At 33.9% G+C, this 23,447-nt stretch overlaps 3 protein-coding genes across 4 annotated transcripts; 2 read left to right on the forward strand and 1 right to left on the reverse strand.

Annotated features, from left to right (window-relative positions):
- Positions 1 to 1,505: 1,505 nt before the first annotated feature.
- Positions 1,506 to 7,936, forward strand: LOC132724168 (Bardet-Biedl syndrome 2 protein homolog). The gene is made up of 6 exons (XM_060708988.1): positions 1,506 to 1,693; positions 2,698 to 2,832; positions 3,405 to 3,542; positions 3,898 to 4,010; positions 4,982 to 5,130; positions 6,978 to 7,936. The coding sequence occupies exons 1-6, from the start codon at positions 1,616 to 1,618 to the stop codon at positions 7,076 to 7,078; spliced, it is 714 nt and encodes a 237-aa protein (XP_060564971.1). The 5' UTR covers positions 1,506 to 1,615; the 3' UTR covers positions 7,079 to 7,936.
- Positions 7,937 to 10,707: 2,771 nt separating this feature from the next.
- LOC132724149 (uncharacterized protein TC_0305-like) lies at positions 10,708 to 15,714 on the reverse strand. 2 transcript variants are annotated; one of them, XM_060708972.1, is made up of 4 exons: positions 15,672 to 15,698; positions 13,740 to 13,935; positions 13,112 to 13,339; positions 10,708 to 12,035 (listed from the first exon to the last, which is right to left on the reverse strand). In XM_060708972.1, exons 2-4 carry the CDS (start codon positions 13,915 to 13,917, stop codon positions 11,476 to 11,478), a joined length of 966 nt encoding a protein of 321 aa, XP_060564955.1. In that variant the 5' UTR covers positions 13,918 to 13,935; positions 15,672 to 15,698; the 3' UTR covers positions 10,708 to 11,475. The 2 variants fall into 2 exon arrangements, with proteins under 2 accessions (XP_060564955.1, XP_060564954.1); XM_060708971.1 differs by having other exon boundaries at positions 10,709 to 12,035; positions 15,604 to 15,714.
- Positions 15,656 to 23,376, forward strand: LOC132724148 (synaptic vesicle 2-related protein-like). Its single transcript, XM_060708970.1, has 3 exons — positions 15,656 to 16,261; positions 19,189 to 19,470; positions 20,297 to 23,376. The coding sequence occupies exons 1-3, from the start codon at positions 15,817 to 15,819 to the stop codon at positions 21,055 to 21,057; spliced, it is 1,488 nt and encodes a 495-aa protein (XP_060564953.1). The 5' UTR covers positions 15,656 to 15,816; the 3' UTR covers positions 21,058 to 23,376.
- Positions 23,377 to 23,447: the final 71 nt, after the last annotated feature.

Consider the following 23,447-nt stretch of genomic DNA (forward strand, 5'->3'; position numbering starts at 1 on the left):
TCTATGAAATGTCTAGAGCTTAGATATTTGACATGAAACATCTTCTAGTGAATGTCTACCAAGTTTGTTCAAATAAAAGCCCTGGGTCAAAAATTGGCCCCTGTCCCAGGGGGTCATAGATTTTCCCTATATGCATATAGTAAAAACTTAAAAAATCTTCTTTTAAAGAACCCAAAGAGCTAGAGCTAAGATATTTAGCATGAAACATCTTCTAATGAGTGTCTACCAATTTTGTTCAAATAAAAGCCCTGGGGTCAAAACTGGCCCGCCCGGGAGGGGGGGTCATTGATTTTCCCTATATGCGCTGCATATAGTAAAAACTTAAAAAATCTTCTTTTAAAGAACTCAAAGAGCTAGAGCTAAGATATTTAGCATGAAACATGTTCTAATGGGTGTCTACCAAGTATGTTCAAATAAAAGCCCTGGGGTCAAAACTGCCCCCCGGGGTCATTGATTTTCCTTATATGTGTATAGCAAAAAACTTAAAAATCTTCTTTGAAAAACCCAAATAGCTTGAGTTTAGATATTATACCATGAAACATTTTAAGTAAATATCTACAAAGTTTGTTCAAATAAAAAGCCCAGGGGTCAAAACTGGCCCTGCCCCAGGGGTGTCATTGTTTTTAACTATATGTGTATAGTAAAAACTTAAAAAAATCTTCTTTTAAAAACCCAATGAGCTAGAACTTAGATGTTTAGCATGAAACATCTTCTTATGGGTGTCTACCAAGTCTGTTCAAATAAAAGCCCTTGGGTAAAAATTGGCCCGGGGGGGGGGGGGGGGGCTATATACAGGTGAGCGACCTCAGGGCCATCATGGCCCTCTTGTTTAATGTGATACAAAGCAAAATGCTTTTCATTAATTTTACCACTTACATTTTGATTATAAAGAAAATGCATGTTACCCCTCACTTTTGAGTAAAAACCAACAAGGATTAAGTGTGATTTGGGTGATTGATTCCATTAATATGTTTAATGTTGAAGGTTAAATACCGCTGAAGTCAATGCTAGAGGGTGTAAGATATGTTTGATTGTTATATTGGTTATGAACAGACTTGGATCAGATCTATACAAAATTTTTTTGTTTTCATTTCTCTGGAATGATTTTTTCCTTTTCTAGCTTTTTTAAAGGCTCATTATGCCTCAGAAATTCATATTTGCTAAAATTCTTTAGAAATGACATGTTTTAAAAATGGATTTAGAGCATATTAGATGTTTAACAAGTGAAGAAAGTTGCATGGAATGTGCAGTAAGGTGTTGTAAAGATAGCAAAATGTAAACAAAGTAGTATTCTGACTTCCATCCTAACTATTCATTCACTATGATTATCCCCATTGCCAGCAGAACAAAGCAAGTAAAAAGATATATGTAAATATATGTCGCAAATGAGTATTCTTTTGGAAAGTGTAACAAAATACCAGACATAAAAAGTTTTTGGACAATAAAAATGAAAGCATTTCTGAAGCATAATGGACATTTAAAAGATTTCTTATTGGACAGACATTGACCACTTCCCATAATATGGTAGTAAAACAGTATATCCAGTCTGATCTATTTATTTTTCAGTTCTCAGTATCATGTGTTTGAGTTAACGAGACAGTTACCGAGGTTTTCTATGTACGTGTTATGTGGTGAAGATCAGCAAGAAGCCAAGGGCACCTGTACCTTCCAAGTTAATGAACGTGTACAAAGAGTAAGTCAATTATTGCAACAAATAGGCAAGCACTGTTACTACATTCAGGAACAAGTATTGGATTTTAATGGATTCTACTTGGTCCAGGAGAATTTGTTATGCCCAAGTGGATTCTATTAAGCTGAATGAATTTTGCAAGGCTTCAATGGATTCTTCAGCACAGAAATGGATTGTATCAGGCTAAATTGGATTTTGCTAGGCCTAAGTGGATTTGTTAGGCAGAAATGGATTATGTTAGGCCTAAACAAATCTTGCTTAGCCCAAGTTGATTATACTAGGTCCAAGTTGATTTTGCTAGGCCTTAGAGTAAGTGGATTTTTAAAGCACAAATGGATTATGTTATTCCAAAGTGGATTTGCTGGGTCCAGATGAATTTGCTAGTCAAAATGCCTAAAAATATTTTGCTTGGCCAGACTGTACAAGGCTTATGGTTTGGTTAATACATGAAGTAGTGAAAGAAAATTGTCAATTGTTTGTATAATCGTCTATCAGGTATAAAAAAAACAATAACAAAAACCAGTAACTTAACATTAACAGTACATACATTTAATTAAGTATCTTTTTTGTATTAAGAATGGGCCCCTCATGTTTGAGATTCTTGGAGTCTGATGAAGTTTTTAGGGGTCCCCAATTCAGCAACTGAAAACAATCTTAAATTTTTATACATTTCTGTTGTAGGCTTCTATTTCAAGGACAGCCATTTTAGAGGTAAAACTTTAGAGCCTGTAAACTGGGTATATATTGAAGAGAAAAGGTGCCTTAATAATACAGCAAATCAAAATTTTATTTATACAAAAGGTACAAAATTACCACAAAGGAATGGAAATTCTAAAATGGTTGGTGAGTTTTGAGGGTCCTTGGTATGCACTACTGTTGTAAAAATGGCAGTCCTGGGACCAAAACTGTATCAAAGAAGGGAAACAGAAAACCTGTGTAAGGGAAAAACATCTGCATGCTAGTGTTTGTTCATAAAATATTGTTGTATAATTTTGTATTAATTTCAGATTGTTATGTGGATAAATCAGAATTTTCTTCTACAAGATGATGTACAGGTGGACGCTGATGGAAGTATCAACTTTGCTTTCTTATCTTTACGAGCCACTGGACCCTTCCATTTTAAAATGGACACATCCGGAACTGTAAGTGTGATTTCATTGACCTTGACATTGAAGGTTAACCTTCCAAAAGCTATAGCATCAAAGTCTTTTTTTATTGCAGTTGTCCATAAGTGTAACTAATGGCAACAATATAATCACTGGTACACTTGAGCGCACTTGCATTATTTGCTATAATAGAACCTTGACGAATAAATTTTATGGCTTTGTGGTCTAAAGTATTGTCTACAATTGCGTTTAAAGCCAGAGTTTGGGAGTTCAAATCCTTCACGGTGCTATATTTCTGTATTACCTGCTACAGAGTTATAGCCTTTGAATAAAAAAGGTGTTTTGGCCTGTGTATAGTTTTTGTGTCGCTTGCTACATGATATATTTGACATGCTATAAGTAGCGTGGCATATAGAGAACATATTGGTTCATTACCCCTCAATAATACTGCTTAATTTGCTGTCTTCAGGTGACATATGTGATCACTGCTTACTCTTGTTTCTGATGTGTTGCAGCTCCTATTAAACCTCTAATTTTCCTAAAATTTATATAAATTCATGTTAATAATTATCATACCCTTACATGTATAATTAACATGTTATTATCAGGTGACATTGAAGACAGATGACATGGATCTGGCAGGTGATGTTGTACAAGCTGTGGCCAACTTCCTCAACCTAGAAGATCTACATACAACCATAGACTACCCTGATGAAATGGAGAGACTTAGAGAAGTTCTTGTTAAGGTATATATGTACTTCTAGTTATGTACATGGTCAGCTAGAGGCAATGGCTTTCTTTTAAATGAGTATAAGAAAGATAATTAAACATTTCACATTTATGAAAGTTGAACAAAATCTAAACTTTGTTTAATATCCTCAGTCATGAAACATAATCATGCATGGATTATTCTTGAGTGCACATAAAAATACTTGTACAACTTAATTGTACATCCAAGAGCATATATTTTTAACAAAAACCATCTACATTTGATAAAGCTAACTACCATCTTTATAGAAAAATCTTTTTTGGGGAAGGAAACTGGAAACATTTGTTTGTCACGTTTGTGTGAACTGACTTGTCTTCTATTCTTGTATAAAGGTAGATGAGTACCATGCAGTAAGACAGAAATTGACGGCAGAGATGGCTGATCATTCTAATTTGATACGTAGTCTTGTTGTACGTGCCGAAGACGCCAGACTTATGGGAGATATGTAAGTAATTTACTAGATGATAGCTTTCTCTTTTACAGTTTGGAATATTATGTTGCGACGTCCAGATGGGATTAACTGACCAAAGATTCATGGGTGTGACAGGCCATAATTTAAAGGTTTAAACTGTCCATGAGTTAATGGGTTTGACTGACCATGGGTTATTGACTTTAACTCTCCAATATTTAATGGGTTTGACTGACCATAAAAAATTTGTTATTATTGACTATTGGTTAATGGGTTGACTTACTATGACTTATTAGGTCTGACTAACCATGGGGTAATGTGTTTGACTGACCATGTGTTAATGGGTTTAATTGACCAATAATTTTTGGGTTTTTCTGACCATCGGGTTAATGGGCTTAACCTACCATTGTTAATGAGTTAGGACTGGGATATAAGGGTTTGACTGACCATGGGTTCATATTTTCAAGGGTCAGAACAAAGTTACCATCCTTACTTCCTTGATGAACAAACCAATGAAAATAGCTTAAATCCATAGCTTAAACTTGCAATCTATGACATGTTTTGTTATGTTAAAGCACTGATAGTAGATAAGTTCATAAATTGGTATCAGAAAATACAAACTGTAGATAATGTCAACATTTTGTTTACATCTGTCTTTGCATTTTTCATATACTTAGAAATGTCATTTAACATGTTGATGCCGACTAGTTTTATATGTCAAAGTAGATCTAATACAAAATGTTTGTCATATGGTTGAGTGTTTTGAAATATTGTAACATTTGAGCCGCGCCAGGACAAAACCAACTTAGTGCGTTTGCGCAGTCTGATCAGGGTCCATGTTGTTCGCTATCAGTTTCGCTACTTGTAATAGGGTTGGTAAGCGAACAGCATGGATCCTGATCAGACTGTGCAGATGCACAGGCTGGTCTGGATCCATGCTGGTCGCAAACCAATTATGTTGGTTTAGTCGTGGCGCGGCTCAATTTTTATTTTACCCATATAAACAGGGGTAACATGAAGAAAGGCTATACAGAGTTATACAACATGAATCGTGACCTGATTAATGGATACAAGATAAGATGTGGTAATCATCAAGAGTTACTGGCCGCACTTAAACAAGTTAACCTGATCATACAAAAAGCTGGCAGAATGAGAGGTAACTATCTGGAATAAAGACACATTTATTGATTCTAATTTTTGGGGGCAATTTATTATTACATGTATTTGTAAATTGAATTCATTTTTAGCTCGACTTTTCGCAGAATAATCGAGCTAATGCAGTCACCCATTTGTCAGCGTAGGGGTCCCTGTGGTTAAGTTTTTGCATGTAAGCTGGTATCTCCATAACTACTGAAGGGAATGGATTGAAACTTCACACACTTGTTCTCTGTGATTATCTAAGATGATTGGCACAAGTCCCATAACTCTGATTTGCTTTTTTACATAATAATGCCCCTTTTTCGACTTAGAAATTCTTGGTTAAGTTTTTGCGTGTAAGCTGGTATCTCCATAACTACTGAAGGGAATGGATTGAAACTTCACACACTTGTTCTCTGTGACTATCTAAGATGATTGGCACAAGTCCCATAACTCTGATTTGCTTTTTTGCATAATTATTCCCCTTTTTCGACTTAGAAATTCTTGGTTAAGTTTTTGCCTGTAAGCTAGTATCTCCATAACTACTGAAGGGAATGGATTGAAACTTCACACACTTGTTCTCTGTGACTATCTAAGATGATTGGCACAAGTCCCATAACGCTGATTCACTTTTTTGCATAATTATGCCCCTTTTTTGACTTAGAAATTCTTGGTTAAGTTTTTGCGTGTAAGCTGGTATCTCCATAACTACTTAAGGGAATGGATTGAAACTTCACACACTTGTTGTCTGTGATTATCTAAGATGATTGGCACAAGTTCCATAACTCTGATTGCTTTTTTGCATAATTATTCCCCTTTTTCGACTTAGAAATTCTAGGTAAATTTTTGCTTGTAAGTTGGTATCTCCATAACAACTGAAGGGTTTGTACCTTTGCGGACAATTTTATGAATGAAACACCCTTGTGACAACTTTTCGAATAGTCGAGCGTTACTGTCTTCTGACAGTTCTTGTTAATTGCGTAAATTTGAATATGATGAACTTTTCAGTTTTTGATATAAATAAACAGAGTTCAGATTTGTAAATGTTTAAAATAAAGCAGCATCAGTATAGGTCCTGGTCTGACAGCATGTAAGTGTGAGCAGACCTGGCATGTGTGTTATGATCACCACTGGTATTCAAATAGTCATAGGTACTGATGCAGGGGGCTTCCATGGCCAAGTGGTTAAGGCTATCGACTTCAAACCACTTGCCCCTCACCGCTGTAGGTTCGAATCTTGTCAGGGACTTTGATTATTTCATGTGAGGAAGCTGTCCAGGCAGCTTAAGGACATCGGTGGTTTTACTTGTTTGTGTCTGAATTAATGCATGGAGGGGCATTCCTTCACCACTACAGCTGGGTTTTACAGTGTTGGTGCGACATGAAACCCAACCAAAAAAAAAAGGTACTGACGCCAAAATCATAGATGAAGGTGGGTGTGGGGGGTTACATTATCTTACTTGTCAGTCACTTATGTTGGTTAAAATCCTAATCTGAGATGTAAAATTATTTAATGTTTAGTTATATAAGAAATCTTTTGGAATAAGAGATACCACTCAGGTGCTTGTCTGTGCATAACCAAAGAAAATAATAAAAGGATAGTGTTGGCCTTCTGGTAAAGGTATATCTGCCTCCAGCCTCTAAACCCAGAGACCTTGTTCAAGACCTACCCTATTTCCTCATAAGATAGCTGTTCTGGTTAGTTGCAAGAACTTACTTAACAATTTAAATAAATATGTTAAAAATTAAGAAAATAACTAATTTTGATATACATATATTTAGAAAACCAAAAAAAAAATGTAATTTACTAGAAAATTGCCCAGAGTAAACAAATATATTACAAATTTTTATTTTTGTTCAATTTCAGTCGGGAAGTTTAAGACTCAAGTTGTGAACGCGTGTCGAGCTGCCATTAAAAGCAACAACGTAAATGCACTTTTCAAGATCATAAAAACTGGAGGAAGCTGAGTGATATTTTGTGACATATCAACAAAACTGTTTACGTATATTTATACAGACGTGACATTTTACATTCCGTCCATATCATGAAATAATAAAATGATAAACAATTTTATACTGTACTGACAGAGATAGTGATTCATACATATATATATATATATTGAAATACTTTTACCGTATAAAAGTGTGTTTAAGTCAGACTTGTGTGAAATATCAGTATCTAAATAGAGAGAACAGGAGAAAAATTGGGGGCTAAATGTCGGACTGGAGTAAAATATCAGTATCTAAATAATTAGAGAGAAAAAAATGGTTATTGTTGTCAAGTAAAATTTGAAAGGTTTTCGAAAGAGGAAATATCATACACCAAAACCTCTGCAGAGCGACCCTCTGTACAACAATAACCTCTGTACAGCATTTACCTCTCTACAATATCATTTCTTTCTGAAGGAAGACTTTGCAATACATTAAACTTCTCTACAACAACACCTCTCATCAACATCCAAAGTCTTGGTCTCATGACGGATGTTGGTACTGTGGTTGTACTGTACTTACAATAAAATATTATTAGTAATTTTGTATATGACGTGAAATCAGTCCCTTTTAAAATCATCTTTTGTAAACTTCCTCTTTGTTACATTAGATGTTTCCCTTACACTTAGTTTAAGTTATTATTAACAAGTGCTCTTTTTAATCATCCCAAGATTGTATTAAAACTTGATTGCGTTTGTTTGTATGATATCATTATTTATGTGTATTGTTAACGTATTTATTTATATGTTACTCTGTGATATAAGTAAGTTATTAATGTTTCTGAAAACAAAAAATTGTAATGTGTCCTGGCAATTGATAATAAACTGAAGGAAAATTTATATTTTTTTTCTTATGGATTTCTAAAGCTTATGATATGGATCACAGCTTAGTTTAGTTTTATTTTGTGAATAAACTGGACTGAAGTGTTAGAATTTTTAGTAGAAGAATGTTCATCGCGCATACAGAGCCGTCAGGTTAGCTCAATAGATAGAGCGTTGGACTCTGACTTGGGCGACCTGGGTTTGACACATATGGTGCAGATTACTTTCGTTGTGATTGATCATGAAATCCTTTCTACTGTCATTCGCACAGCATCTCTGCACTGGCATGTACAGAAGTAATCAGTTCCTAGCGAAATTTTAGGCAACTTGTATTGGGAAACTGCTTGACAGCCTGCCCAGGAACATTGTGATGGTTGAACTGCTCTAGTTAATTCAGTGTGACTTACTGCCATGATCCCGAGTGAAAAACTACCAACACCACAAACATCATGCAGGCAGGTCAGGAGACAATAAATTCACATACTTCCAGTATTATAAATATAAGACTTGCAAGAACAGCAGGATTTTGCTATTCTCAGTGCTTTAAAGTATTGCCAGTATCAAGTCTTTCAGGGTTTTTTTTGCTGTCATTTGTTGGGTTGTAAGTTACTCTGACATTATTAAGGTCATATGGCAATTTTCCTACTAGTCTGGTGGAAGGAGACTTTGGGTGCCCCTTCATGCATTCAGGCTTAAACGGGCAACTGAATAGAACCACAAACCTTCCATTGGCTTGCTGGATAGCTACCTCACATGAAAGAATCCAAAGTCCCTGGCAGGATTTTAAATCCCAGGCAAGAGGTTAGTGACTGTAACCACTCAGCTGCAAAGGCCCCTAAAAGAATCGCAGTTTTAAAAGGGAAATAATTCATTGAAAAACAAATCTGAAGTTGTTTGTACTGAAAAGTGAACAACAATAATTATATTGCAGTCATGACGAAAAAATATGAGGGACAAGAAGTTATTTAAATTAACTTTATTGTGTATAAAAACAACAGCAAAAGCACTTAAAAAAAGATAAATAAATAAAAGCAAAAGCAACTTTAAGAATATATACTTAAATGGAAAAGACAAAATCTACAAAAAACAAGAGCGATCAGTGATCACATGTGTCGCCTCATGATGGCCAATTTCATGTTGGGACAAGTTTTGTGACAGACGAACAGACAGATGGACAGTGCATAACTAGACTTGGTACTGATCATTCCTGTAAAGTTTGGATAAAATTGCACAGGTACTTCATGAGGAGTAGTTCAGACAAGCTTTTGTGTATCTGGCAACACACAGAAAAAAACACCTTTTTATCAAAGGGCCATAACTCGGCCAAAAATCATTCAACCTGAAAACCCCTGCAAAATGCGCAAGGACTTGAGCTACAGATCAATCCTGTAAAGTTTCATTGAAATTGCATTAGTGGTATAAGAGAAGTAGTCTCGACAAACTTTAAAAATAAAAATTATTAAAGGGCCATAACTCTGACAAAAATCATTGAACCGGAAAATGCTGACAATATGCACAACTAGACTTGGTACTGATCATTCCTGTAAAGTTTGGATAAAATTGCACAGGTACTTTATGAGGAGTAGTCCGGACAAGCTTTTGTGTATCTGGCAACACGCAGAAAAAAACACCTTTTTATCAAAGGGCCATAACTCTGCAAAAAAACATTGAACCTGAAAACCCGTTCAATATGCGCAAGGACTTGAGCTACAGATCAATCCTGTAAAGTTTCATTGAAATTGCATTAGTGGTATAAGAGAAGTAGTCCGGACAAACTTTAAAAATAAAAATTATTAAAGGGCCATAACTCTGACAAAAATCATTGAACCGGAAAATGCTGACAATATGCACAACTAGACTTGGTACTGATCATTCCTGTAAAGTTTGGATGAAATTGCACCAGTAGTTTATAAGGAATAGTCCGGACAAGTTTTGTGACGGACGGACAGACAGACGGACAGACAGACGGACAGAGAAGTGATCCCTATATGTCGCCACTACTCCGTAGAGGCGACACAAAAAGAGTTGTCTTACATAAATTACAGTTGTCCAGGACAATTTTGCTGAAAATAATGCCATGCCAATTATCGTTCAATGTTTGTGTAGAGAAGTTGGCAGATACTTTTAACTTCATTAATTTTGTGGGCATTAAATTTCATGGTTTTATCAAAAATTTTGTGGGTTCTTAATTAAATATTAATAATCTCAAAGCACAGCAGACACAATAAAATTTTCATTGGATCTTAAATTTGTGGATTTAAATTCATGAAAATCATGAAATTTAGTGTGTTACAAATGATAATGATTTTGCTGTACAAAAGATAGAACACATCTGAATCTATAAAGACTCCAGGAACACTTGTAATATAAAAACCTAATAACCATTAATATGCTTAATAGAGGATATTTAATGAGTGTAGCTTTAATACTTAATTTATTGAACAAGTTGAATAAAATCATATCAAGTGAGCCTCTTGCGAGCATAATATTGTTTTATTCTTTTTATTCAACAAGTTCAATAAATTTAATATATTGAATCTCACACAAATATAATATTCTATTTATCACATATATATAAAATAAGAATGGTAAACTGTTAAAAAGAGCCATTTTTTCATTGACACCCCTATAGTGTAATGCTAACATTAGCAAAATTTAACAGTGTGTTTGTAATTACATGTAATTTGCAAATGATGTCACTTCTAAGTGTTGTTACACTAGTGTGATTTCATTTTTATTACCGTAAATGGCTTTATTTACGGTAATAAAAATGAAATCACACTGCGATTTTATGAGATAGATTCTTGTATAATGGATTTGACCTGCTAAGTTGTAAAATCCATTTGAATTTTAAGGAATTTCATTATTAAAATACAGAAATTGAACTTCCAATTAAGTATAAAGCCTGGACAGACTGCATTTTGGCCTGGCTTCATATTAGTGGCAGATGGTCATCACATTTGAAAGGGGTTAATGACATTACTGTAACACTTAACTTTGAATTAAGTCAATGCTGCTTTCTTAATATATAGATCTTCTTAACATATCTTGTAAGCTTTGTCATAAATCTTTAACTTAAAAATCAAACTTTCAAAATCTAAGCATTATCACTACTAAAAACTTGTATTGGCTTAACTAAATGTCTGCTTAAATAATTTTAATGCATAATCAATCAGGTAAAATGCAACATGTTATGAAGATTTAGTTTTGTCTACTGGGCATATACACTGTACACTGCAAAAGCAGTAAGAGATTTACAAATTCTAAGACTAGCAAATAAATGCAAAGCATTTGACATAAATTCAAATGGTTTGAACACATTTAAAATTTTTCATATTTTGATGTTTCAAGACATGTTGGTTTCAAGATGTTCATATGAGTGTATTTAATTTTTATCATCAAAAAAGCATTATATAAGAGTTATTCCCACCATTTTTTCAGAATATACATTGCTATTATATTACAAGGTCTTTCTTTTATAAATAACTTTAAACCTTCGTTCAACCAAGATGGTCACTGTTATAAACTGATTGTATTGTTCTACAAGTGATTAAATTACTTAACAGTAATATTTAGTTGCTGTAATAAAGACTTTATCACTGATCGTCTGTCCTTTGAAGTTTCTCGGAGGACGGGTATAATATCTAAAACATCTTCATCCCCATCATCTATGTCTTCAGAATCATACTCCAAGTGTGCTCCACTGAGTACAGCAATACCAGCTTGAACCTGACACCAAACAATGGCAGCAGAAGAGTCCGGCAAGTCTAAATACCTAGACAAAACTGTGGTTTCATCTGAACTTCTTTCTTCATCCATTTTGAAATAGCAGCCACCATTAAAGTAAACTTTTGTGTTCAAAGATGAAGACATGGTATTAGAAACCAGAGATTCCCTAAATTGAGATTCCTTCGAGGTCTTTTTTCCAGATTCCATGCCATTTACAGAGATTTGAGATTCCTTTTGTGCATTTTGAGATTCTATTTGATCTTTTTGACCTTTAAATAATCCATTAGACTTTACAGTTTTGTCCAATAAAAAATCAATATTTACTGCAGACGCACCTTTCCTACTTTTATAATCATAGGGCTTGAATAAAGGTCCAATACCAACCCCTGAAAAAATATACAAATGTAAATTATTGATATGCATGTAGACTACCGGGACATAAATCAAGATCCGGGACGCATGCGGGACAGTCGCTAGATTTCCGGGACAGTCCCAGACGTCTGGGACATTATGGAATATATGATGTAGTATATGCATGTCATAATGACATGAATGATAAGCCAAAAGTTTTATCTTTTGGGGACATTAATTCATTTCAACCATTGATAACTTCTTAAAATGGCCAACTTGACTCAATTTATAACTAGCCCTAAGCCATTTAATTTCTGAAGATAAATTCAATATTAGCATCATAATGTCCCATAACTTTCAGCTGATTACAAGGTTAACATTTTCCAACAGCTTTACAACCCTGTCCGCAACATCCAAATATGTTGACTATGTTGCCACCCTTAATATACATATCTCTTGTGGAGGAAAACTCTAGTTATTTAACAGACTATCGATGCACATATACTTAACGAAACTTATAAGTACTCCGACAATTTTTTTTATTATATTGTGTTAGAATAACTATAACTAGTCTAAGTCAGTACTGTTTAAAATTTAATCATTGTATCATCATTTTATAATAGTAAATGCATTTTACAATAACTCAAACTTAACAGAAAATCAGTAACTGAGATCACCATTGTAAAAAAATCAAATACATGTATTTTGAAAACCGGAGTTTTCCTGCAAGTTTGAAATCGGAGTACTTATAAGTTTCGTTAAGTGTAGTTTTACTCTTGCATTATAATTACTCATGTTGCATGCACAAATGGAAATCCATGAGTCATCTTCCAACAAGCCAGTTAGTGTCCATAATTTTATTATGACCTTGATTAACCTTCTTGGACTTTGGAAGTATTCTTTGCTATTCAGAAGTATTTTAATATCAAAATGCTAAAAAATGTGCAAGATAGCCCTATATTGTATAGAACTAATGATAAATGTATAAGTGATCATTGACACTAGCAGAGCAGTCTGTATTTACGGTGTTTCTGTGAATTAATTTCAGCATATCTAGATTTTTTTCTTTCATAAAGCGTAACTTAAAAACTAAAGCAAAATCACCATATACCTGAACAGAATTTAAGCGAGCGTTCTCCAACAACCTCTAGTGGTCCACCTCGGTCAAACTCTATACTGTCACAAGCAAAGTATGCCCCGGCACAAATACCAAGATAACTTCCTCCAGCGCTCACATACTCTTTAATATTAGCCATACCCTCTACACCTAAAGCCTCAATCAAGCCAAGGTCATATCCCCCTCCTATTGCTAACAAAGCTGTTCCTTCTGATAGTCTACCTAGAAAATTGATAAAAGATAAATACCTTTACTCAGCTGGGTATCTAAATTATTTGTCCATTTTTCAATCTGGACTTAACCATTCACCATTCTTAGTGAAAATTTCATAATAAATACTAACTGAAAAGTGAACAGTGTAGACCATGAAAATTGAGACAGGACAGTTTCTCCAAACAATGATAAACAGTTTTGCTCAGATTAAAAGAAGGAGTCACGTCCATTAAAGATATTTAGCATTGTAAGGGTTAAGAAAATAATTATATTCATAACTTGATTTTGATACTTGATATAATCTACATGTATAAATATAATTTCAGACATTCTAGAAAAAAACCCATTCTGTACTTATTCTGGTAGGTATTAAAGGCCACTCAATATGAAATGATCTTTATCCAATTACCTCTGATAATTTCTGTTGGTGAAACAGTGTCCACCTTGTAGAGGTCACAGTTCACATGTTCATTCATTACCCTCTCTATAATGGCCGTGTCTTTCTCATACATCCCCAAACCTTTATACACAAGCACTTGCTTCATCCTTATTGTGTTAGGAAGGAAACTATTCACCAGCCTGAACATCCACTACTTCTGCATTACCTGCAATAAACAGAATCAGATTACATAAGTCTAATAATTATTCTTGTAGCTTTCTTTATAATTTAAATTTACATTAAAACAATTGAAAATGCCATTTTTGTCACAATGTAATATCTGTTTTGGACATGTTTGTTTTCTGTTTATTTAAGAATCTGTTTCAACTGAGTTCTATGACACCAATATATTGAGTTGTTGCACCAGTATTCTGAGACTATGACATCAACATATTGAGATAACAATACCAATATTTTAAGATGTTAGTTTTATCATTACTTTCATGACATTTATAATATATGAGGAGTGACACTTATAATATGTGAGAAGTGGAATTTATAATATGTGAGTTGTGACATTTATAATATGTGAGATTTAGCATTTCGGCCTTTGGCATTTATAATGTACAAGATGTAGCATTTAGGCCTTGTGAGATATGGTATTTATAATGTGTGAAATGTAGCATTTATAACATGTGAGCTGTGACATTTATATTATGTGAGCTGTGACATTTATGGTACGTGAGTTATGATATTTATTATATGTGAGTTGTGACATTTAAAACTTGTGAGTTGTGACATTTATAATATATGTGCTGTGACATTAAAAACATGCGAGTTGCAACATTTATTATATGTGAGTTGTGACATTTATAACATGTGAGTTGTGACATTTATAACATATGAGCTGTGACATTTAAACTATGTGAGCTGTGACATTTTATAATATGATAGTTGAGACATTTATAATATGTGAGGTGTTACATTTATAACAGGTGAGTTTTGACATTTATAGTATGTGAGCTGTGACATTTATGGTATGTGAGTTATGAAATACATGTATATTATATATTAGTTAATTGTGACATTTATAATATGTGAGTTATGACATTTATAATATGTGAGCTGTGACATTTATAACATGTGAGTTGTGACAGTTATAGACTTGTGACATAAATAATGTGATTTTTGGCATTTATAATGTGAGTTGTGGCATAATTAGTGACAATCAGTTGTGTGAATTGTGACAATTATAAATTGACTTTTGACATTTATAAAGAATCTTTTTACTCTACATCAGATATTCAAAACTGCAAATTGATTTCAGATAAATGATTATTTAATTAAATTCTGTAGGAATACATCAGATAGATATTGTATACCGGGTCTGTATACTTTCAAAATTGTTTGAAAGTCATTGTTATATTGATTTGTTGTTGTTGTAACTTCATTGTTTATACGTACACTGGCGACTGGTGTTAAAAATCTTTTGCACCCATAGTTCATGTGCACTTTCAACAATGTGCACGTTAAAATGCAACATTCAGACTTCAGTGCTAAATAACTGATGTGCTTGAAACCAATATATTTTTCTCTGTATTCTTTAGGTACTTGTAATCATTTTGTTAATATTGTGCTTTAAAGATTCAAATACAATAATGCATGTAATGGTGCATGGCTTTATCTAAAGCGGATCTTTCACACATTGTTTATGGCGTGATACCACTTGCGCCCTTCCCTTTAAGTCAGTTCATAATATGACCATGCAATCACGCCATCACAAATAAAATGTAAAATATTAAACTACAGTACACAAAAACTTTATACAATACAGTATAGATCGTGAGATAATCTTGAACATAATAACAGTATTTCAAAAATGTAAACAACCTACATCATTTCTCAATCTAAACGGCAAAATGTTTACAATTAAATAGATGACAAAAAAATAACATTTTCTACTTTCGTTTTGCACTGCTATCTTCATACTGAAGAGTGCGCGGCCTTGACCTTCAACATGTAAACAAAGCGGCATGGAAAGGGGTATATGGAAAGGTCAAAATTTAGCGAAAGTTACTTCACATTTAGACTTTGAATTGGTGTAAGAATGAAACAAAGGGACGAAGAAGTACCACTGACATCTGCACGTGCAGAAATTCACCTAGATGAAGTTATATCATCAATAAAATTCGGAAAGTTTCATTTAAAAATGATGATTTTGACATGCGGAGCTTATTTTGCTGCTTGCACGGAAATGATGTCCATAGTGTTCCTAAGTAAACCGGTGAAATCTGAGTGGAATTTAAATGATATGACATTTCCTTTGTTGCCATTCTGTGGAGGCATTATAAGTTTAATAAGTAGCTTTTCATTTGGATCTCTTAGTGATAAATTTGGTAGACAGAAACCGTTGCTAGTGGCATTGTTATTCGTCTCCGTGTTTGGTATTGCGTCCGCTTTTGCACCATACTTTTGGCTATTTGTGATTTTACGAGCATTTGTTTCCTTAGGAACTTCAGGGATAGAAACCGTAGACTTTGTTCTTCTTTTAGGTACGTATTCGACTGAATATGCTAATGAATAATTAGCATTACGTTATGCTAATTTTATTCACGTGTGCACCGATCTGAACTTATAATTCAAGCATGCAGGCCTACCTGTATACATATGTATCATGTATACTGTACTGCACATGTATAGAATTAGTTTGATTTTAATCTGGATTTAGTACAGATAATGTTAAACTATCACGTTGGTTGATCTTTATTCAGAATACAAATTTAATTGTATTCATATGGGATTTGCATTATTAATTTAAGAGTGGTGATGAAATTCTTTTACAAGCGTGTATCAAGAATGTCTGTAAAATGTTATAAAATATTTCTATATTTCTTCAGGGTCTTCAGGGTCTTTCTATTTTAAAGAGCCTGATTTCTTTAAAGTCACATTTACATGGCCGAGTCTTTTAACGAAATTATTATGTTATGCGACCAGGTATTTGCTTTTAACAATACTCTGTCGTAACAAGTTATACAATGTACATGTAAGTTGAAAATTATCCTTGAAATTGATAAATCTACTTATTCATACTTCCGTCTTTGCTTCTTTCAAGGACACTCCAGCATTAAAGCTTGTTAGAGATAATTTCTTGTCGTTGTTTTTACCGGATCATATTACAAACATATCGACTGATTTCAAATTATTTTTAGCAAAGCTATATATACATGTAATTACATGTTATGTTAAACAAAATATTAAATTGCACTAGCGCAGTAATTACATGTACTGTTAAACAAAATATTAATTTGCACTTGCGCATAGCCGTGGATCCCTATTTAAAATTGTAAAATATCAGGAAAAAACTGGCTAAAAATAAATGTAAGTTGCTGAATATATACACCAGAAGCCTCCATTTACTAATGTAGAAATTCTTTTTTCCCCCCGAAAACGATTAGAATTTTACAACCTTAATTTGTTTTTAAGACTGACATCTTCTTGAAAAAATGTAAACACATATATCTTTAAATGTGCACCTAAAATGCACCAGAAGCCACCATTAAATATGCAGATTTCTTTTTTCCGGGGGGGGGGGGGAGACCACCCGTAAGTCGAAGGGGTTATTCCTAATTCAAGCACCCAAGCCTAAAGGATCACTGCCTGACTCATGTATCAGCATGTAAAGATAGATACACATTACTTTGTAATGTAAGTAAATTAATTAGTATTAATGGAAGACATGTCATTTTTTAGCACTTTGACGAGGACATTTATGTAGAATCTTCAGTTAGTTAAAATGCGCACAATTTGCTACATATGCATTCTTGAAAAGTGTTTGACATGTAACAGATGGCAAACTAGAAATGTTAGAACTGAATCATGTTTATGATAACTTAGTTTAAACTTTACAGTGCGGATTAGATTGTCAAAGGTTATCGTTTAAAATTCAAGTTTAGCATGAACGTAATGGCTGTCACAAGTGTTGACAAGTGCACTGATTGTCACAGATAAGGCGGAAAAAACAACATATCTGTTGCACTAAATTAAGATGAAGACGGTCAAATGTATTTTCATCCGATGAAAAAATGCACAGTTAATTAATAAAATGCATTTACCAGCTTAAAATAGGTCGATTACTAGATAAAGACCAATGTAACATAGTTAATGCCAGTCAAACTTTAATCAGATTTTTATCTTAGATATTTGGCATGTTGGTACTTTAGGTTCTATGAACTTTTAAAACTAGGCATGAGTCGATTTTAAGGCTACGGAGAAAAGGATGATCATATTTATAGTTGTGCGTCACATGTCATTTGGATCCTACTTTGAACCAACTTGATGATTAAAAGAACTCCACTGAGTTTTTTGGGCATGACTGCACTGGAAATAATTTTCGAAATTAATGTTTCATTTGATATAGGTCTAAACTATAAACTTTTGTGCGAAATCTCAGATCATTAGCTCGCTCCGTTTTCCAGGAAAAAATGTGGAAAATGACCAATAATTGGAAAGCGTTGCAACGCTTTTTACTCAAATCTGGCTCTAAATAGCACAAACATACGATTTTCAGTTTATTTCTTTGTTTTACTTCTTTTTATCTTTTGCATATATTCCCCCTGCTGAACTGTGTAAGAAATTCAAATTTGTTTTAGGCTTTTGGACCTGAGTGGAGTCACTTGATAATGTTTTGAAGTTATATGTTTGTGAAACACAATCATTAAGGATGCTACAGCTTGGATTCGGGACCATTTATCTTTTCTTCATTATTTTTGCCGTTGTTAGCACATCTCGTTATTTCTTGACCCGCCTCAAACCGAGTCTGCAGTTTACACCCATTTAATTTTGCTTTTGAGATGTCTATACTATTACAGAATTTGTCTATCGGGAATAAAAGTCTCATTTTTGTTTATTGTCCAATTATGAAATTACACGCAAATGTATATATTGTACATGATTAGTAAGTTACGTTGGAACGTGACTATGAATGCGAAAAAATGATGACATTTCTGGATGTTGAAAAGTGAATTCTATGATTGAGTTGCTATATATCAGCTGCACATGTAATCTTACCAAACATGCCCGGGTCAAGAATATTTTAAACAGTGCCAGGGGGTCGCACAATTGCAACGGGGGTAAAGCGCATATTAATTCCAGAAGGGGTTGGCATTTTACTAGCCTTCCACGGTGGTCATGGGTCATTTTTTGCTGATTTTCTCTAGTTTATATTTCGCGAGTTTTAATTAAAAAAAACATAAATTGATATCCAGATCTCAGAGGGGGTTCACGTACTAGTCAAAGCCTCGGGAGATGGGGTCATCATCCCCCACCAAACCCCACTCAGGACTACGGGCAAGCCAGACACTGTGTTTAGTTCAAATTCTTTTCAGTGTAGATTAAACTTCTGTATCAGTTGTAAAAATTGCATGCATGATAGCTGGTACACTCATCTCTTCTTGGTAAATATTATCAATAATCTTTTCAGAATGTTTACCAAAGAAGAACCGGGGATGCACGATGGTTGTGATCACATTATGTGGTGCATTCGGAACACTCTTGTCTGCTGCACTTGCTTGGATCATCTTGCCTAAGTTCGGTTGGCGCTGGTTTATTGGCGCATGCGCCGTGCCGTCATGCGTTATTTTAGCTTATAGGCTTTGGTTCAGCTTCGAGTCGCCGCGGTATCTGTATATAAGTGGACAAACAGATCGAGGGTATGAGGTTCTGAAGAAAATTGCCAATCAAAGTAACACCAGCTTACCCCAAGGTATAGTTCCAAGTACATGTATACACATTATATGTAACATTACTCAAGAAAGCCCCTCACCTCTGTGGTTACGAATCCCACCAGGGACTTTGGACTCTTTCGTGTGAGGAAATTATGCATCTGGTTAATGTAACGTCGGTGGTTCTACTCAGGTGTCCGTTGGTGCAAAGAGGCACCTTCAGCTTTCCTTCACCAGTAAAGCTGGTACGTCGCTTTACCGTTCTTTACAGTGTTTGTGCGACGTGAAACCCAACACAAAACTTTCAGAAGGCAATAATGGTGATTTTGTTTTACAAGTATAAATGTATTATTCTAAGTCAGGTTTTAAATCAGAGTCTATGGTCTATCTGACTGTTGATGGTTCACTGAGACTTGAAGGACGAAAAGTCCTTTTGACCAATCACCAGGTGACACTGTCGATTGGAGCGTCATTTTGTTTGCCCAGAAAATCGATGGTCTAATGAGAAACCTGTCATACTTTTTACACTTTAACCATTTGGTTTCTGGTAACTAGTGGCTTCTCGTTGTTCTGGAAATGGTTGACTGACTATCCAAAGCGTTTGACCGAATTACACCATGACATACAGAACATAGATGACATTAGCTTTCCTTTGTATAAAATGTCAAAATAAGTGAAAAATACTTTCAAAATGTGATAAAAGTGTAAACTTGTATATTTATTATATTGTCATTTTTTATCTAGGATTTTTAGTCAACAGCAACGCTTTCAAAGTTAAAGTGACTTTATGAAAGCTGTTTTGATTATTTACCGAAAATTTTCATTGCGTATTATAATCAATGTTAAACATATTCCTTCCAATTTTAGGAGAAATAGTTTGTCCTCCCAGTGCTGAACGCGGAAGAGTACAAGATCTATTTTCCAAGGACCTGCGCAAAAGGACAACTTTTTCAATGCTCGTTTGGTTTTTCCAGTCAATGGGATTTTGGGGTGTTACGATGTACTTACCCGAATATTTAATGTCCATAGAAATTGACCCTTATTTTAATATGTTTGCCGTATACATTGGTGAAATACCTGGACTTTGTTTAACAATGGTAATTATAGAGCATAGAAAATTCGGAAGGATTCGTTGTTTACGATTGTTTTCATTTGCAACAGCGCTAGGACTACTTTTGTTTGCATTTATTGGAGTTCCCATTGTAAAGACAGTCTTTGTTATATTAGTTTACTTCTTTATGGTACCGATTTACTCAATACTAAACACCTATACACCGGAGCTGTATCCTACAGACAGCCGTAGCATCGCCATGGCATCCATGTACATGGTCATAGCGTTTCCGGGCATTATAACTGCATTTATTGGAGCAACCGTACTTTCTACAAACATCTCGTGGTTATATCCTACAGTGGCCGCCGGTTTCTTCTCGTTACAATTTTTGTTCACTTTCGGCCTCACATCCGAAACTGCGGGTCAGTCATTGAATGACACGAAGCAGACGATCAAACAGGATGTGACGTCAGATGAGACACTGCCAACACCGGATGTGCCAAATGGATGTGTTCAAAATGGAAATTGTAACGTAGTAAAAGAGACAGACACAATGGACAGTTCTCCGATGTTGTGAAGTTTATACATAATTTGTGTTCAACTTTTGTTAGATATAGTGTTTGCTCAAATATAAGTACATTTACAACAAATAGGGTTAAAATATTCCGCGCATTATATGTCTTTCAGACAGATTATTTTCTAGTTTTAGAATAATTGATGTTAGTATGTGGGACCTGGCTTAAATTATTTTCAAAATTTTGAAAAATGTAAAGTAACGTAGAAATCAATTTTGCATTTTGCAATGTACTGAAATACTTCAGATTCAAGCGAAATGTGGACCTATATACTGTTTCATATCATGTCACTTCCGGTATTACGATCTTGTACATACACTTTATTGTGTTTTATTTATTTGATACTCAATGTGTTGTTAAAACTGCCAATATTTACTAGTTTAATGATCAGTTTTTACTATTAATTTATTTGTATTATAACGTTAACAGTTCTATCACATACCTGTTCATATTTTGTATTTACTGCAATATATCACATGGAAATCCGTATTGTATGCTAGTGTGATTCAGAAATACGTGCTGATGTAATTAACAGATTCGATGAGGTATATAATTAAAGGCGGGTCAAACTCGGAGCTGCCGCGTTTCGTTAGATCCTGGGCTAGTAAAATCCACCCGAGCCGGATCAAGATACATTTTGTACTGAAAAATAATATTTTAATATTTGAGAAAGAAGGGACCGCGAATAAAAGTTGTATTATTATAAGATATACATGTAATTTATTTCAAAGAATTGTTGTTAGCAACTTATTTTACTGTTATATACGATCAGGGTAACAAATTAATTTACATATGTACGGGCATTTATGTATTCCTTTGCTCAAATAGTATAGATTGTGAATAAAGTTCCCTAAAAACTTAATGGGGTGCACGGGGGTATAATTAATAGCTTGAGAGAAATTATGTCCAGATTTGTGGTAGCGCTCCTAGTATTTTCTTGTTTCCCTAACTCTGATAAAATTGTATTGGTTTATTTAATTGTTTGAACGTTGGTTTTTTTGTTTGTTTGTTTTTTCTTCTCCGAGAAAAAAGAATGCACATAGTAATAATAAAATATAGAGGAGAGACTGATTATATTTTCAGAATTTGATAAACTTTTTGAATCTTTTTATGTTGACCTTATTTATAAGTTTTCGTTTACAAATATGTTTATATTGGCATTATGTTAATTTTTTTGTTAAAAAAAAAACTGCCTCTCAACGTTCTTTTCTTACCGAACTACCAGAAGGTAGTTACAATTGTGGTAGTTACAATTGTGGTAGTTACAATTGTGGTAGTTACAATTGGGGTAGTTACAGTTGTGGTAGTTACAGTTGTGGTAGTTACACTTGTGGTAGTTACAGTTGTGGTAGTTACAATTGTGGTAGTTACAATTGGGGTAGTTACAGTTGTGGTAGTTACAGTTGTGGTAGTTACACTTGTGGTAGTTACAGTTGTGGTAGTTACAATTGTGGTAGTTACAATTGTGGTAGTTACAATTGTGGTAGTTACACTTGTGGTAGTTACAGTTGTGGTAGTTACAATTGTGGTAGTTACAATTGTGGTAGTTACACTTGTGGTAGTTACAGTTGTGGTAGTTACAATTGTGGTAGTTACAGTTGTGGTAGTTACAGTTGTGGTAGTTACAATTGTGATAGTTACAATTGTGGTAGTTACAATTGTGGTAGTTACAGTTGTGGTAGTTACAATTGTGGTAGTTATAATTGTCCTAAACATAGGCAACTGACTCGGGAACGTTTTTCAGAAAAAAAACTGCTATAATTTAATGTGTTCATTATGATTCTTCAAATATATTACATGTATATTCCTAATTGATAAAATGTCATTTTAATGATCATTGCAATTTATGAGGTATTGTTTTTATGGTAAAAAATCCTGCTTTTTCTTATTTCTCTGACCGTTTTACAATTAATAGTAAAGAGATATTTTATTCATATGAAAATGCATTGAATTTATTCAATATAATCTATAAAATAACCAGTGTAATACTACTTATTCCTAGAGATTTAATTAAAAAGATAATGTGTACAATATTAATTATCTCCCATGAAAAAACAGTATGCATATCAAGAATTGTATTTATTATCTTTACATCATATTTCAGAAGATATTTCGACAATCAAAATGTTGCTTTGATCTAAATCTTTTTCGATTTTCATTGGGTTTTTGTTCACTCGTAAAAAAGACACTTTCTCTAAATTGTCTGGTTTTCTTTTACTAATATTATATATAATAATTATACACCCGCATATTCTAGTAGTACTTAATTTGTTGGTTTTTGATAGTAATTGTATGTTTTTGTGCTATGTTTATTGTGATAATAAAATAATTTCATTAAAATTTAGTTTTTCTTTAGCATACTTTCGAATATTTCCGCAATATATCATTCTTT

Source organism: Ruditapes philippinarum, unplaced genomic scaffold (genome assembly GCF_026571515.1).
Source record: "Ruditapes philippinarum isolate M1 unplaced genomic scaffold, ASM2657151v2 ctg90_1_1_1_1, whole genome shotgun sequence".
Taxonomy (NCBI): Eukaryota; Metazoa; Mollusca; class Bivalvia; order Venerida; family Veneridae; genus Ruditapes; species Ruditapes philippinarum.